The following is a 14,356-nucleotide window of genomic DNA, read 5'->3' on the forward strand; positions in this document are numbered from 1 at the left end:
GCAGTCGTCGTTCAGCCACACAGTGCTCCACGCTCCTACATCGTAGACCGTGGAGGCAAGTTGTTTCGTCGTACCAGCCAACATCTCCGTACCAGCACCGCAACTGCCAACCGGTCACGTCACATCACACCTGATGAAGAGCCCTGGTGTGTACCACCGGAGAGAACACCAGCAGCGAAGGAGCAGCAGTGTGCTTCCCTTCCAGAGCTGCCTTCTACACCCTCCGTGTGTTGCCCCCAGTGCTCACAAACTGAAACAGGTGAACAATATCGAACCAGACGGGGCAGAGTGGTGAAACCGCCGGATAAACTGAACTTATAGTCAGGGCGTAAACAAACTCCAAAGTGGAAGTGATGTGCTGGCAACCTCTCCTTCCTAGTTAGTTATTGTTATTATTGTTAGTATTGATCTAAAAAAAAAAAGAAAAAATAAAAGGAATTTGTGAAATGCCATATTTTTGCTGTTAATATGTGCATATGGAAAGAAAAGAACAATTTGATATATATGTATATATTGATAGTAAAGTTTATTTCAATGTCCTATGTAAAATGTTGACTGTTCTTTTAAACTGTTTATTTTATTCTGAGAAAGGGGGATGTAATGTATTGCGCAACCGCGTAATATGTCCCTACTGCAATCCGTACCGGTACTTCCGGAGTTCCCGCACGTGTTCAATAAAACAAGTCTGAAGACACTCTCGCCTCGTATCTGGCTCGGCTAAACTTAAAACATACTATACAAGTATATTACAGTAGCAGTACAGTGTACAAATGTGCTCCATCACAATGCAGTATTTGTATAAGTAAGTTCTGGAGCAAGACATTTTAGCCACATTGTGTGCATTATTAGTATTGGCACAACAGTACGGGGCCGTACCATGTATCTATGTAATTCATAATGCAGCCACAAGGGGTCACACGCCACCGCATTATACCAGCAAAGTATTACACCTGTCAAGTGCATTGATCAAAGAAAGGATAAACTGACTGTCCATTCTAAATTTGATCAGTATTTTTCACAGATCAATCAACAGATTAAATTAGCATTGGAAAAGTGAATCAATAGCAAAGGAGGCTAGGCTTGTTATTGAGACCTATCGGTATTTCAAGGGCAGCTATACTTCTTTATCCAATCCAACTTTATTTGTTTAGCACATTTTACCACCACAAAGTCTCCACAGTGCTGCTCAGAGTCCAAAACAAACACAATATTGAAAAAAATAAAATACAATATAAAATTATAAAAGACGGTCACAATTCTCATATGTTAAATGTTAGTGAATAAAAGTGCATTTTTAAAAAGTCTTGAAAGCATCAACTGAAGGTCTTTATGTGGGAGGAAGAGCGTTGTGTGGGGCCGACTATGGGAAAGGCCTAACTGTAAGAGTGACAGGTTAGCTTGTCTGATACCAGTGTACAGTGAAATATAATACAAATAATATCCATGAAAGTGCATTACAGAAGTCAAGACGTTTAGAGATAAAAGCACAAACCACCGGCTCGGCTTTGTGTTGGTTTTCTCTAGTGTCAGCAATGTAGAACACAGCTACAGCAGCATTCATCTTTCAATTCTGCACTTTTTACAAGTTCTTTAAAAAAACAAAAAAACTCTTTAGTCTTTTATGTTTTTTATTTTAGCTTATTCATTTCGTGTTTTATTATTCTTTTATGAGCAATGATAGTCATAGTCATTGTTGATTCGTTTGTTTTTTTAATGGTTTTCTGGGCACTTGTTAAGTTCATAAAATGTGCCACATAAATGCTGGATTGGAAACTCGCACTTCAAGCATCAATTTAAAGAAAAGTGTAACACAGATATTTCTCACCTCATTCAAAAGGTTAAGGTAAATAATACTTGAGGGTGTTTATTTATAGAAGAATATGTCCCGTGACACAATCTAACAACCTCAGTTTGCGTGAGGGTGTCTATGGTTACCGTGGGTGTGCACAGCAGACAGCAGACAGCCCGACTTAAGACAGTAAGCTTTTAATGACTGTTTGGACATCAGAGCCTCATTGAGGATTAGAGTAAACAGCAGACATCCCACACAGAGATTTGCGAATCACTTCCACGAGGATCAGCCACAGACGCAGTGAGTTATTCTTCAGTCTTCTTCTGCGCCGTGACCAGCTCTTTGACCTGTGGAGTCAGAGCCAGGATCTGGGTCCGGACCGCCCTGGTCTCCTCGTCGGGCTCGTCCTGGTCTCCATCCTCCTGTTTGCGGCTCACGAGCTGCTTCACCACCAGGCTCTGGTACGAGGACAAAAGCTGCTGCTGCTCCTGTAACGCACGGCAACAGAGACATCAACACTCGTCCACGTGCAGCACCTCACGCTCGGACACACGGACACGCCAAAAGAGCAAAATTTCTATCGACCAAAACATGCTCATCGTCTCAGAAAACAGAACGTCATGGGTTTATCATAATGAAACTCTCTTAAGTCCATGTGCAGAACTACCACACCCTTCTGTCCCGTGTGTTCGTACCGTGGGGATGCGGCCTGTGAGCGTGCCGATGATCTGGGGCACACAGCGGCCCGGGGCGTGGAGCATGTTCTGGGTACAGGCCTGGAACAGCAGCACGCTGGTGAGGTGCAGCACCAGAGCGGGCTCCTCCGTGTCCCTCAGCTGCTCCAGGAGGGCCTGTCTGTGCATGAAGAGGGTCTGTCTGCACACACACACACACACACGTCACCGTCATGAGGGTCTCTCCAAGGCGTTCAGGTGAGACGTGTAATATACCTCTCCTTTTTCTTATCGGCCTTCTTCAACATAAAGCTGCACACCTCAGCCGAGCTCTCAATGTGTGTCAAGAAATCTTCAATAGACTAAATAAAAAGGCACAAATGATTAAATCACAATGGATCAAAAACAGGCAGAGGTGTAATGCATAATCTTCACTGGCACAAGAAAGACATCCAGACTAACTCTTCTTCACACCTTCAACACAACAAAGTTTAGTGGAACTCACTTTTCCGTTCAGAGAATTGTGCAGTTTCATCAGAGGCCCTTTGGTGTCATCGGGGAGTTTGCCGATTATTTTCAGTCGAACCTGAAACAAAAGTGAAATAACCGTATTGTATTTGCACAAGTCAAATATTTCTTCCTAAACCAGGACTTCTGACCTCAGGTGTGATGGAGCTGGGATTCTCCACAGACATCATCATGTCTGCAGCCAGGAAGTTCACCAGGATGTTAGTCACATCCGAGCACACGGTCTTCAGCACGTGCTTAGCAACGAGCACCTGAGTCTCATCTGCAAGAAACAGAACAACACATCTTTAATACAAACCTTTGATTTGATACAGCCACAAAATAAAGCTTGTAAAGATTTAGAACACCAAAGTGTGATATGGTAATTCTTATAAGTTTAAGAGTTACGTATAATATAATTACAGATATTTTCTAAGCTGAAAGCTTGTTAAGGTATAACATTTAGCCAGTGTGGAGCCCATTGTAGGTAGTTCACCTGAAAAGAACTTGGAGCCCTTTTCGAAGAGCCGGATGTTGTTGTACAGACTGGAGATCTCCTCTTGTAGGTCCTTCATGCTCTTCTTTTTGCTGGCCCCTGACGGGGAGCTGCTGGAGGACATGAAGACTGTCCTGAGGACCTCCTGGTAGTTCTTAGTCAGAGGTCTGAGGGGCAGAACAATTAGCCAGTATTAACTAGGAAGAGTACAACCACAAACTCGGCTCATTGGACTTACCGCAGCAGATTCTCCGCCAGCTCAGAGAGGATGTCTTCAGGACAGTCTGTGAGGCGCTGCTCCAACACAGTTATGACCTCGTCCTCTGCCATGAAAGGGACTTCAGTCTGTTTGTTGCGATCTGGACAAAAAGGCACCAACTTTATTTGATGTGAAACAAGAAATGTTAGCGATACATATTGTACCATTCAAGTAAATAAGCAGTTTCTTGATGCTTTTGAACACTGTACATATTATGTCCTGTCACGATTAGGGCAAAGTGTCAAAGATACAACAGAAAGTGTCTCGAGCAAGAATCAACTCAACGATGACAGTTGTGTGCGCTGCAGAGTGGCTGTGCTGCTGCCACAGGCACAGGGAGGAACACAGGTGTTTGAAATGCACCTGATGAAAAACTCAAGTGGGAGAAGTTGCAACATCGCAGGGTGTTCAGAGACTTATACTCAGATACTTTATACTATACTTTTCACCTTTCCTCGCTGTAGTGAGAGCAGTGGAAGTGTTAAACAGCATTTAAGTCCCTGGTGTGTCTGTCTAATTGTGTCAGTTTTATATTGAGTGTTTTGCATTTACTTGTTGAAGTGTTGTTGCAAATCTACTTCCCTGTGGGGATGAATAAAACTATCCATCTTCTGCAATGAAGTTGACAAAAAATAAATCCTCCCACAGTCGAAGGCTAAAACGAAGTTAGCTTTTACTTCAAACAATCTGTGCTGCCAAAAGCATTGATTCCTGTCAGTCCTGTACATACTTTGTTGAGCAGATCCAGTTTCCTCATCACTGTCATCATCTCTCCTCCCCTTCTTTTTAGTTTTACGTATCCGGACTTCTCTGGCATTTCCACCTCCTCCGGCTTTAACACTGCCACTGCCCTCTGGAACAAAAAGAACAGATTGTTTGTCACCGACTCGTGGAGAGAAAAACAGACATCATTCCAGGAGTGTTTGTGAACCTGTCGCCTTCTTTCTTCGATCCGCGTCCCTTTTCTCCTTTTTGGACGGGCCGGAGCTCTCAGACAACATGGAGGCCTGTTTAATGTCATCCTCTGTGATCAGGAACACTGGATTGTTCTTAACCTCCTGTTAGGTTCAACAGAAACAAAATAACCAGTTTAGGCTTTCATTTTAGAGCGATTCCATTTCCACATTGTGTTTGACATGTACCTTCAGAGCCTTCTTTTGCATGGCTTCATCGAACAGAGAGAGGCAGCTGCTGAGGAACTTCTCGCTGACCACTACGGTTCCTCCCAGAACTCGTGCTGAAGACTGAGCGTTGATGTTCCTCATGGCCTGGTTTATCAGCATCCCCACGTCCTCCTCCGAGAAGCAGCTCGGCAGAATGGGCTGAACAAAAACAGCATCGGATTGTTTCATTCACAAGACCATTGACAGCCTATTTTTAGGCTTGTAAAGTAAATCGATGACAAAAAAGCTTTGATTATTATTTTATTGCCTCGATGACTCGTTTAATTTACATATTGAATTAAAAACACGCGACTCTGTGGCGCGCACGGAACAACGTGTGGCTTTTGTTTCACACAGAGCTTGTTCCGTGGGAGCTACAGCAGCTAAAGCTCAACACATTGTGTTTTGAACTCACAAATGCGACTCGGAGTTTTGCTGTGAAAGAGCACGGCGTTTTGAGCTGTAACTCTGAAATCATTTTGCAGCTTTAGCTCTGTGTGACGTTCACTTTAGCTTCCGTGTCTTGTTTCATACTCGCGTCCTCCGCGCTCTTTCACACAACAAACTGTTGAGCTCTGAAACAGCCGATACATCCATGGAAACAGCAGGAGAACCGCGATGATGAAACAGAAAGACACAGAGGCTAAAGTGAATGGCACACAGAGCTAATGTTGCAAAATTACAAAATGCAGAGGTTAGTTAAGTTAATTAGTCCTTTTATATTTATTCTTTATAGACAAACAGAAAAGTTTGGATTGAAGTGAAATGTTGCCGTTTTGGGGACAAACTTAGGTGAATTGAAGAATAAAATGTATTATTTAAAGCAGAAACTCCTTATTTGTTTATTATTATGAACTATAACATTTATTAAAAACAATATTTAATATGCTTTTTAATGGTTTACGGAATGTACAAAAAATTTACCGATTACTCGATTGCTAAACTAATTGATAGCTGCAGCCCTACTATTTTTATTATAGGCTAACTTTTTTGCCAACATATTTCTCTTTATACCATTTCATTTATGTTTTAACAAAGTTAATCAATAACCAATAGCATGTTTAGCATTAAAAAAAAGTATTTAGAAATCAAAGTGAATCTAATGTGTCAAATGCAATGTCAGAAATGGGGTGAAGGAGGAATATTGTCTTCAGTGGATAAAAAAGCAAACCTGGATGTCGGTCCGTGAGCCAGAGCTGACCGCCTCCTCCACAGAGCCCTCCACCTGGTCCACCAAACCCTGGCCCACACAGGCCGCTCGCAGGAACAACAGTTTACTGGACTTGTACCGCTTCTTTATGTAGCTGATGGGGTCAGGGATGCCCAGTCGCACCAGGGCATCAAACTCTGAACAATGAGAAAGAGAAACTCATCAAGTGTTCATAAAAGAGCAGAAAATAAGCTCTCAATGTGGACGCATATCCACCGTGTAATAGAGTGTGTAATTGGATCATCAATCAAGTTCATACAGAATACCACTTGTATGATGTATGAGGCGATGTATGAGGAGCTCCAGAGCAGGTAACGCTCTCTGATAGCCTGTGGTAAAATGTTTGTCTTATACTTTAGCTCTTTGGAGGGTTAATTGTTATTAAGGGCCCCGAGATGATTCTGAACCCCAATAAAGAACTATAACAATAAAAACCTAAACAATAAGTTGAACAGAGCTGGATATTGAATTGTGACCAGAAACAAATTGAGTTTGTTTTGTCCAAGTCATACCCAAAGCCGCTAAACCCCCTAAACCGTACCTAAATATCCGTTCTGTTGAAGGAAAGAGTCCACCCAAGCATTCTGTGTTCTGGCATAAATATCAGGGATATAAACAGCTTTGTCCTGTCTGCCTCCAACAACCGCTCCTTTCAGACGTCCAGTGTTTACCAACTCCTCCAGGACAGCTGGTGAGACAGGGCTGCCATGTTAGAATACACAATACTCCAGACAAACTGTCAGTGTGCAGAAACACAGGGCGTTCTTACAGTAGAGGAGATGCTCCTGGAATCCAAATGTCCCAATCATGCTGCTGACAGGTGTCGGCCTGCAGAAAAAACAAAACAGAAACTTTCATACCACCAAATACTGGAAAGTCTGTTGAAAGCAAAGCATGGTGAAGTTGAACCACAACTCTTTGTGGGTGAAGTCATCTTCACACTGTACTAGTTATGTTGATGTAAGAAGGTTCTCGAGGGAAATGAACTGAACTGCATTAAATGACCGCTCCGGGACAACTTCAATCTGGTGACACTTTGAAGCAGGACAAGTGTTGTGTGAAAGTGGACGACCAATTTTCACCAAGCAGTCTGTCGTGTGGGAGAGCAAAAGCACTTGGACTTTGACCATAGAGAAAGTCTCAGACCCTCGGATCATCAGTACAGGATGTACACAGGGTTGTGTGCTTTCTCCTCTGCTCTTCTCACTTCACACCAACTGCTGCATCTCCAACCCTCCCACCACAACTTCATGAAACTAAGTTTGTTCTGCAAGAGGAGGATGGTGACCTGGTGCTATAGCAACAACCTGGACGATCCAGACATTCATGAAAGACACAGGCTCCACCTGTCCTGACGGACTCCCCCATCACCACGAGAACTCCTTTTGCTTCCTCGGCACTACATCACTCAGGACCTTAAATGAGAGCCCACCATGCAGTTCTACACGGCCATTATTGAGTCCATCCTCACCTCCTCCATCACCGAGTGGTACGCTGGAGCCACAGCCAGGGACAAACAGAGACTACCGTGCACATACGATACATGATACCTAGCTCACAGTTCGAAATTTCATAAAAGGGCAATATATGTGATAATTGATATATTGTGAATGATTAGAGGTGCGCCAATCGATCGACCCAATCACATGATGGTTTTGTCAAAGTCACGTTTGAAAGTGGCACCAGATGCACCGCTGCATAACGCGGACATGAACGGCACACATATAACGTAACCCAAGCGGTTAATTGATGAGCAAAAGCACATTAGTGCCTGAAATTGCCAAGGAAACTCAATTGATCCTAAAAACTAGATAGATTTGGTCAAATGTCATATTATCAAAAGCCCTTTTTAATAAAAAATAGGTACATTTTATATAAACATAGACAGATCAAAATTTCAGATAATCAGTGCAACTGTATTTATGATATTCTACGACGTATCACAATTTGAAAGAACCAAATATGTTTTAATGTGTTTTGTTAAACTACGACCTGTACAAACCTCAAATGAAATACACCCATTTCCATCATCAAAACAGGGAATATGACAAATGTTTGGCATAAACAAGTTCATGTTCTCCAAACAAGCAACCAAATTGTAGCTCTGTCACAAAATAATCCAGCAAATTACACAAAAAATGACTAATGGCGATAGATTGATACAGCATATTTCAATATTTTGGCACACTCATCACGATCAATTAAGCAATGCGCTAAATCTAAGATATTACATATTGATTGGACCACAATATAAATAAATACAATTACTAAATCTGTTCATCTGTTGACTAGGTCCTGGTGCTTGTTGTATTGTAATCAAATCTCTTTACACAAACTATCCTTTTCAGAGCGTGAGCCTGACATAGACCTCATTTGGAGCGTACCGTGTGATTGCACTGAAGAGACCTTGTATTCTGGCCTTGTGTCGAGCCACAAACGCTTGAGTAAAGATGATGCCTCTGTTGTACTGATCCAACTCTCCCTGGATGAGTTTTCCCAGACGCTTGGACAACTCCTTTGAACAAATGACACACACTTTTAGTTAATAGGTTTATACAATAAAATATGTAAATACGCTAAATAGAACTCCAGAGCCCAGTGTGTCACTCACATCAGTGAGAAAGTCTCCCGGCAGGTCATAGTTCTTACACAGCTCCGCTATGCTGATCAGACCAGCCTCCTGCAGCTTGTCATTCACCTCTTCAGCCAAACGATCCAGGTATCCACTGTACACAGAAAACATAATACTGTACATGCATGTATTTTGACTATGGACCAGAACCAGTCACATGAATATACTCACTCGTCAATAAGTTGCCCCAGAACAAGCTGAATGCCTTGTGACCGGGCGATGTCGCTGGCCCTGTTCTCAACATGTACCCAGTCCACATTAATGATCTGAAATGAAACAGAAAAAGCAGGTGGTTTGATCCGTTTATGGTTTATTTATAGGTTTCGTTGACATTTTAGAAATCTATGATGTCGTAATTTCAGATGGAGCGCAGGGGCCTATTTAACTCTGAAAAAAACATCCAAATGTATAAGCTACAAACGTTAACCCAGGCGTGGAATGAGACACAGTTTCCACAAGACCAGACAAGATTTCAGAATACTTAATAATACATCAATGACTCAGTTCTGGTCACGATAAGGTCTTACTTTTTTAAAAATGAATTTGTACTTTGTAACACTGTAAAAATGACAACTATAATAATAAAATTAATATTTTAATTTTTTTTTTTCTTTTAACAGTGGCTTCTCAATGAGACCAAACTGACCAGGACGTAACCCCGTTTTGTCTGTGCTGTTCTCCACATGTGTGCGTTTAACCTGATGTTGTTGGATGTTTTGATTTCTCTTGGACAATAAGAGTAACACATTAGGCAAGCCCCACCTGCTGTAGGTCCACGATGTTGACCCGTCCTGTAACACAAAGGAGACACTTGTTATACAGCCCAATGCATGTGGAGCAGCCCGAGTTGCAGCTCCACTCACCCCCGTGCACGTACAGCTCTTCCCGGATCTCTCTGCTGATCTGAGCCGGGGTGATGTACTCTTTCCCGTCCAAAGTGTGCACCACATCCAGTTTCTTTTCCTCCACCAGCTTGTTGATGATCTCAATGCAATTTCTCTCTGACAGCCTGTTAAAGGAGAAGTTTAATCGCAGTTGTAGTCCATGTCCACTGTTATACACCCACTGTATAAACGTTTATAGTTTTATTTAATGACACGATGAGCTCGGGCCACTATACGAGTTATACTTAATACAGGCTTGGACATTTGGATTTAGCCTCATGCTAACAGCTGTGCTTACCTTTGCACCGTTTCTGCAAACTGTGCGCGCTGAAAGTCCGCAGCCAAGCGCCGGATCTCATCCCAGTCCGCCGCCATTCTGCACTTTTACAAACCTTCACGAAAAACTGCGAATCAAACGAAAAGAAACGCAATGGAGGCGTGTGTGTTTGCGCTGAGCTAACAGGCTCTGAGGCTAGCCACACGTCAACATACTGTGACGTACGACGGAAGCCAGGAGGGACAGTGCTCAAGATAGCGATTTACATCAAATTTACTTTTTACAGTTACATTACATTATTTAAAAAATATTGACTCTATTATCAAAGTGTTGAATACGCAAATACATACATGAATATCAATACTAAACTTTGTTGCTTATATGAAACATAAAAAAAATACAGAGTAGCAAGCGCATATTTTTGCTTCAACCTTTTTGTTTATATTATAATTATGGTTATGATGACGGTGGTGATGATGATGATAATTTTTTGTGTGCCACATCCACAGTGCCAGGCAGTTGGTTACAGTATTCCCATATTGCAGTGACCGGGTTGAGCCTCTAGAGGTCAGTCTACTACAGAGTACGTTCCATAATGAATGTAACGGACGGTGCACTGGAAAAAACAAAAACACAAGGGAAAAGCAGCATATATTTTTTTTAAACAACAAATTAACATATTCACAGTCGGTTGCCTGTTGTAATTTCTTCAAAACTTTTTTTTAAACAACAGACTCGTTACAGCGATAGCCTCGTGCCTTTTTAATAAAGTACAGTCTTTGGTACATTGGGACGCTAATCAGGCCCCTGCAGCCAGACTGAAAGTTGTAAGTAGATTTGCTCAAACTTTAGGATATATTATATGCTTTTCTGTGCTAAAATGTTAGCCTCCAGCTCAGATTAAAATGACCACTCAAGGTAAAGGGATGTAATGCAGAATTATTAGATTAGAAAATGTATGGAGGCTACGTGGGTGGGAGATGTAATACTGTAATGGTCCAAATGGAGTACAGTTCTGTCCTTCCTGATCTACTCATATCATGCTCCTGTTAGGCATCCATTTTAAAACATACTTTCTTTTAAATGGCACAGTTTACAGTCTACAGAGGCAGTCTGGATATAGTTTCTAAGCAGGATGGCTATGGGCAGGAAAAGGAGACATGCAGTATGTAAAACATAAGGTTGTTTTCTATGAAATAATCAAGAAGTTAAATGCTGAACTGAAAGTGCTTTACTTAACTTAAATCCATGGATACACAATAATTCACTCCCAGTTGTTCACAATTTGAATTAAATAAATAGGGAATTAATAGGGAGTTATTGAGCTGGACTACTTTAAAACACATTATGTAACTGTTTAGCCAATTTACTTGGCTTGGAGGAGAACCTCCCGCTTGTTTCCATGGAAATGTTGTCAACTTTTCTATAAGATTCCACAGTATGGCATAAAACGTATCCATCTGCATGGAGAATGTTACTAAGTATGGTTTCAAATTTCCATAAAAGTATGTAGGGAACTTTCCTTCAATCTTCCAATTAAACTAACCAAATAAATTATCATAAATGATGATGTCACCAGTGGCATGGACTATATAAATACAACTTTGAATTACATGTAAATAAAAAAAATAATAATGATTAAATATGTAAATTGACTTTCCAGAATAAGTTTGTGATTTATGAAAATACAACTTGAGGGTTCACAAACCATGAGCCCGGCAAAAAGCATGTGCTTAAAATAAAAGTATCTCACATAAATAAGCGAGTTTGAGGAGGTTTGTGCTTTGTCCGTATGTCCGAATTCCACATAAAATTGTATAAAAAAACAATCTTTGATCTTAATTGCTTTGGACTTTGTAACAGTAATGGCAGTCATAACTCTCTGAAAAGCAGTAAATAAAGTATCTGCAATCTATTGTAGACGACCTGCAGATGACCTCCGAGCTTTGCCACGGTGGCAGGAATACCAAGCTTTTCGTTGCTGGATAAGACTCCATAGCTGACCAGATCCTTTTTGGAGGTCCACATACCTACCTGGCCATGACATTTAAAAGACCATCAGCTGTCTCATTCAGAACTCTCACAGGATAATTCTACAATACAAGTTGTTCTGCTTGTTCATTTAACTTACACTTTAGTCTTAAAAATTGTCTTGTGAACATTTTAACCTGTGTAACTTCCAGATCCAGATCCTCACCTCTGTCAGCTGACTCAGAACACTGAAGTGTCTGAAACTTCGCGCCAATATTCAACACGCATAAAGCAAAAACAAAGGGCCACATCAACTCCTGAGCACGTTCTTCTAAATCTCTCAAGACCAAGGACCAGGGGAGGAAAGAGACTAAACTAAGAGACATTCCAGAGAGGAGAATGCCCAAAGAAGCTAATTTACTCTCTGTCCTAATAATCCTGTGCCTGCCATCGTGCCTCTTGACGTAATCTGGACTGAAATGCAAAGGATTTCAAGTCCATAACAATTTGGATCCAGATCTTCAAATTGGCCTCATCTGTGGATCTGTGCAACTCCCTCCTGCGACTGAACCCTCCTGCGACTGAACCCTCCTGCAACTGAACCCTCCTACAACTGAACCCTCCTGCGACTGAACCCTCCTGCGACTGAACCCTCCTGCAACTGAACCCTCCTGCAACTGAACCCTCCTGCGACTGAACCCTCCTGCGACTGAACCCTCCTGCGACTGAACCCTCCTGCGACTGAACCCTATATTTTAGGTTTTCCGCAAATATATTTACTTTTCAGTTTAAGCAGAGGGTGAAAGTAAATAATGAGCCAATGTCAAATTGTTCATAGTTGAGGTGTTTCCATGAATTTAGGTACAAAACCCAGTAGCATCGGTATCGGATCAATAGTATTACTTGGTATCGGATCAAATAAAAAGACAGTGGTATCGCCCATCACCAGATTTATCATTGCTTACTTTAATTAACCAGACCTGTCTTTTCAGAGTATTTATATATGTATTTTCAGGAATACTTTTTGATTTCTCCCGCCCAGCCCCGGACTTTTTTTTATATCTACATGAGTATAATTCTGAACGCTCTACACCTTTAAATTTGACTGACACAAAACTTGCGTCGTAGTATTTTGTTCCTCAGGCAGAGTTCTGATACTTGGTGATCATATGCTAATATTTCCCGGCCTAAAGTGCACCCTGGGGAGTTGCCAGCTGTTCCCCGCAGCTCGTGGATGTTCCCAGTGCTACCTCGTCTCTTCAGGTTAAAAATACAGGCGAGTGAGAGCGCGAGGCGTTTACTGACACCGGCTGGATTCCGACACTCGGGCGCTCATGGCTCTGTGAGGATGCACAGGTGCGAGTGGGCGGCGTGCTGCTAAGATCCCACCGCTGCGGGTGAGTGCGAGTGGGAGGAATTAACTTATTCAAGACCTCAGCGCCACGTTTCACCACAACAGCTCATGAAGTATGTTTATTTAAGAAGATATGGAAGCAACAGCAAGTATTCAAGACAAGCTTCATGTTTAAAAGTTTTTATGTTTTTTTGGGGAAAGGCAACAAGTGTAGCTGGTGCCACTACTCCTTTATCAGACTGAATAGAGCATGATGCAAACTCATAATAAGGAGCTAGTTAATTCAGAGGTTCAGGTATTAATTAAGTAGTTACTAAGCCTGATCCATAAACAAATAGCTAATTAAATTAAGTCTTAGTTCATCCTTTAACTTATCAGAAACCGGAATATCAACTGCAAATTGACATTTTTGAATTGGTACTTGAAACACACCATACCTAGTGTTTTATATTTTACAGGAAAGTGGCCAAAACACAGTAGCTCTGGTTAGATCTGTGGTTCCCAAAGATGCTACTGCCATATAATGAAAATCTACATATGTATATATACATTTTTGTTTACAAAGATGTAAGACAGTATCGATTGTTAAAGATGGTATGGACAATTTTTTTCAGCAAATTTTTTATCATATTTCCTCGTGGCGTGGATAAATAATTAGTCCTGCCACGTATCAATCATAAAACGCACCTATCGCTCACCTGCAGCCGCGTCAGGCTCGTCCCCATGTTTCCGCGTGCCTAAGCGCATGGATCTATCATAATATAGTTCCCTCGGTGTACGGGGCAAAATGAAGACGGAGAAAGACAGTTCGAGCTGACGCAGAAGAAGACGGAAATCTACGGGAGACGAGAGATGCAATGCGCTCTGTTGCGCTAATAAACAAACGCACGTGTGTGTTGTATCAGTCCACACGGGGGAGTGCGCATGCGCACTTCCGCCTGCGTTCTCAAATCGCCGAAAAATCGTCCATACCGCCTTTAATTAATTTAAATTCACAGTTTGAATTCATTTTCTAAAATCCCTTGGGGACAAATATTTGGTTGGAACCAAATGGACCAATGGATCATGACTGAGATTGATGATATATTCAGCTCCACTAATCTCATTATTTCATTACATAATGTTTGTGACTTCAGT

General features: G+C 41.7%; 1 protein-coding gene across 1 annotated transcript; it reads right to left on the reverse strand.

Annotated features, from left to right (window-relative positions):
* Positions 1-1,970: 1,970 nt before the first annotated feature.
* Positions 1,971-10,105, reverse strand: ufl1 (UFM1-specific ligase 1). The gene is made up of 19 exons (XM_072440164.1): positions 9,916-10,105; positions 9,597-9,742; positions 9,496-9,524; positions 8,905-8,999; positions 8,713-8,827; positions 8,486-8,616; positions 6,871-6,929; positions 6,643-6,789; positions 6,063-6,238; positions 4,871-5,050; positions 4,660-4,786; positions 4,459-4,581; positions 3,708-3,828; positions 3,470-3,636; positions 3,126-3,256; positions 2,972-3,052; positions 2,743-2,828; positions 2,488-2,668; positions 1,971-2,280 (listed from the first exon to the last, which is right to left on the reverse strand). The coding sequence occupies exons 1-19, from the start codon at positions 9,990-9,992 to the stop codon at positions 2,098-2,100; spliced, it is 2,355 nt and encodes a 784-aa protein (XP_072296265.1). The 5' UTR covers positions 9,993-10,105; the 3' UTR covers positions 1,971-2,097.
* Between the last annotated feature and the right edge of the window lie 4,251 nt (positions 10,106-14,356).

Source organism: Eucyclogobius newberryi, unplaced genomic scaffold, assembly GCF_026437365.1.
Source record: "Eucyclogobius newberryi isolate DKJ021-1_F unplaced genomic scaffold, fEucNew1.0.hap1 SCAF_1, whole genome shotgun sequence".
Taxonomy (NCBI): domain Eukaryota; kingdom Metazoa; phylum Chordata; class Actinopteri; order Gobiiformes; family Gobiidae; genus Eucyclogobius; species Eucyclogobius newberryi.

Bases quoted from the DNA above. Each gene is read 5' to 3' on its own strand.
- ufl1 (XM_072440164.1), bottom strand. From the start codon at position 9,992: ATGGCGGCGGACTGGGATGAGATCCGGCGCTTGGCTGCGGACTTTCAG. The intron at 6,239-6,642 runs GTACGGTTTAGG...CTCATTGTTCAG, and splicing joins TCAACAGAACGGATATTTAG to AGTTTGATGCCCTGGTGCGA. The intron at 3,637-3,707 runs GTAAGTCCAATG...TCTGCCCCTCAG, and splicing joins CTGGCGGAGAATCTGCTGCG to ACCTCTGACTAAGAACTACC.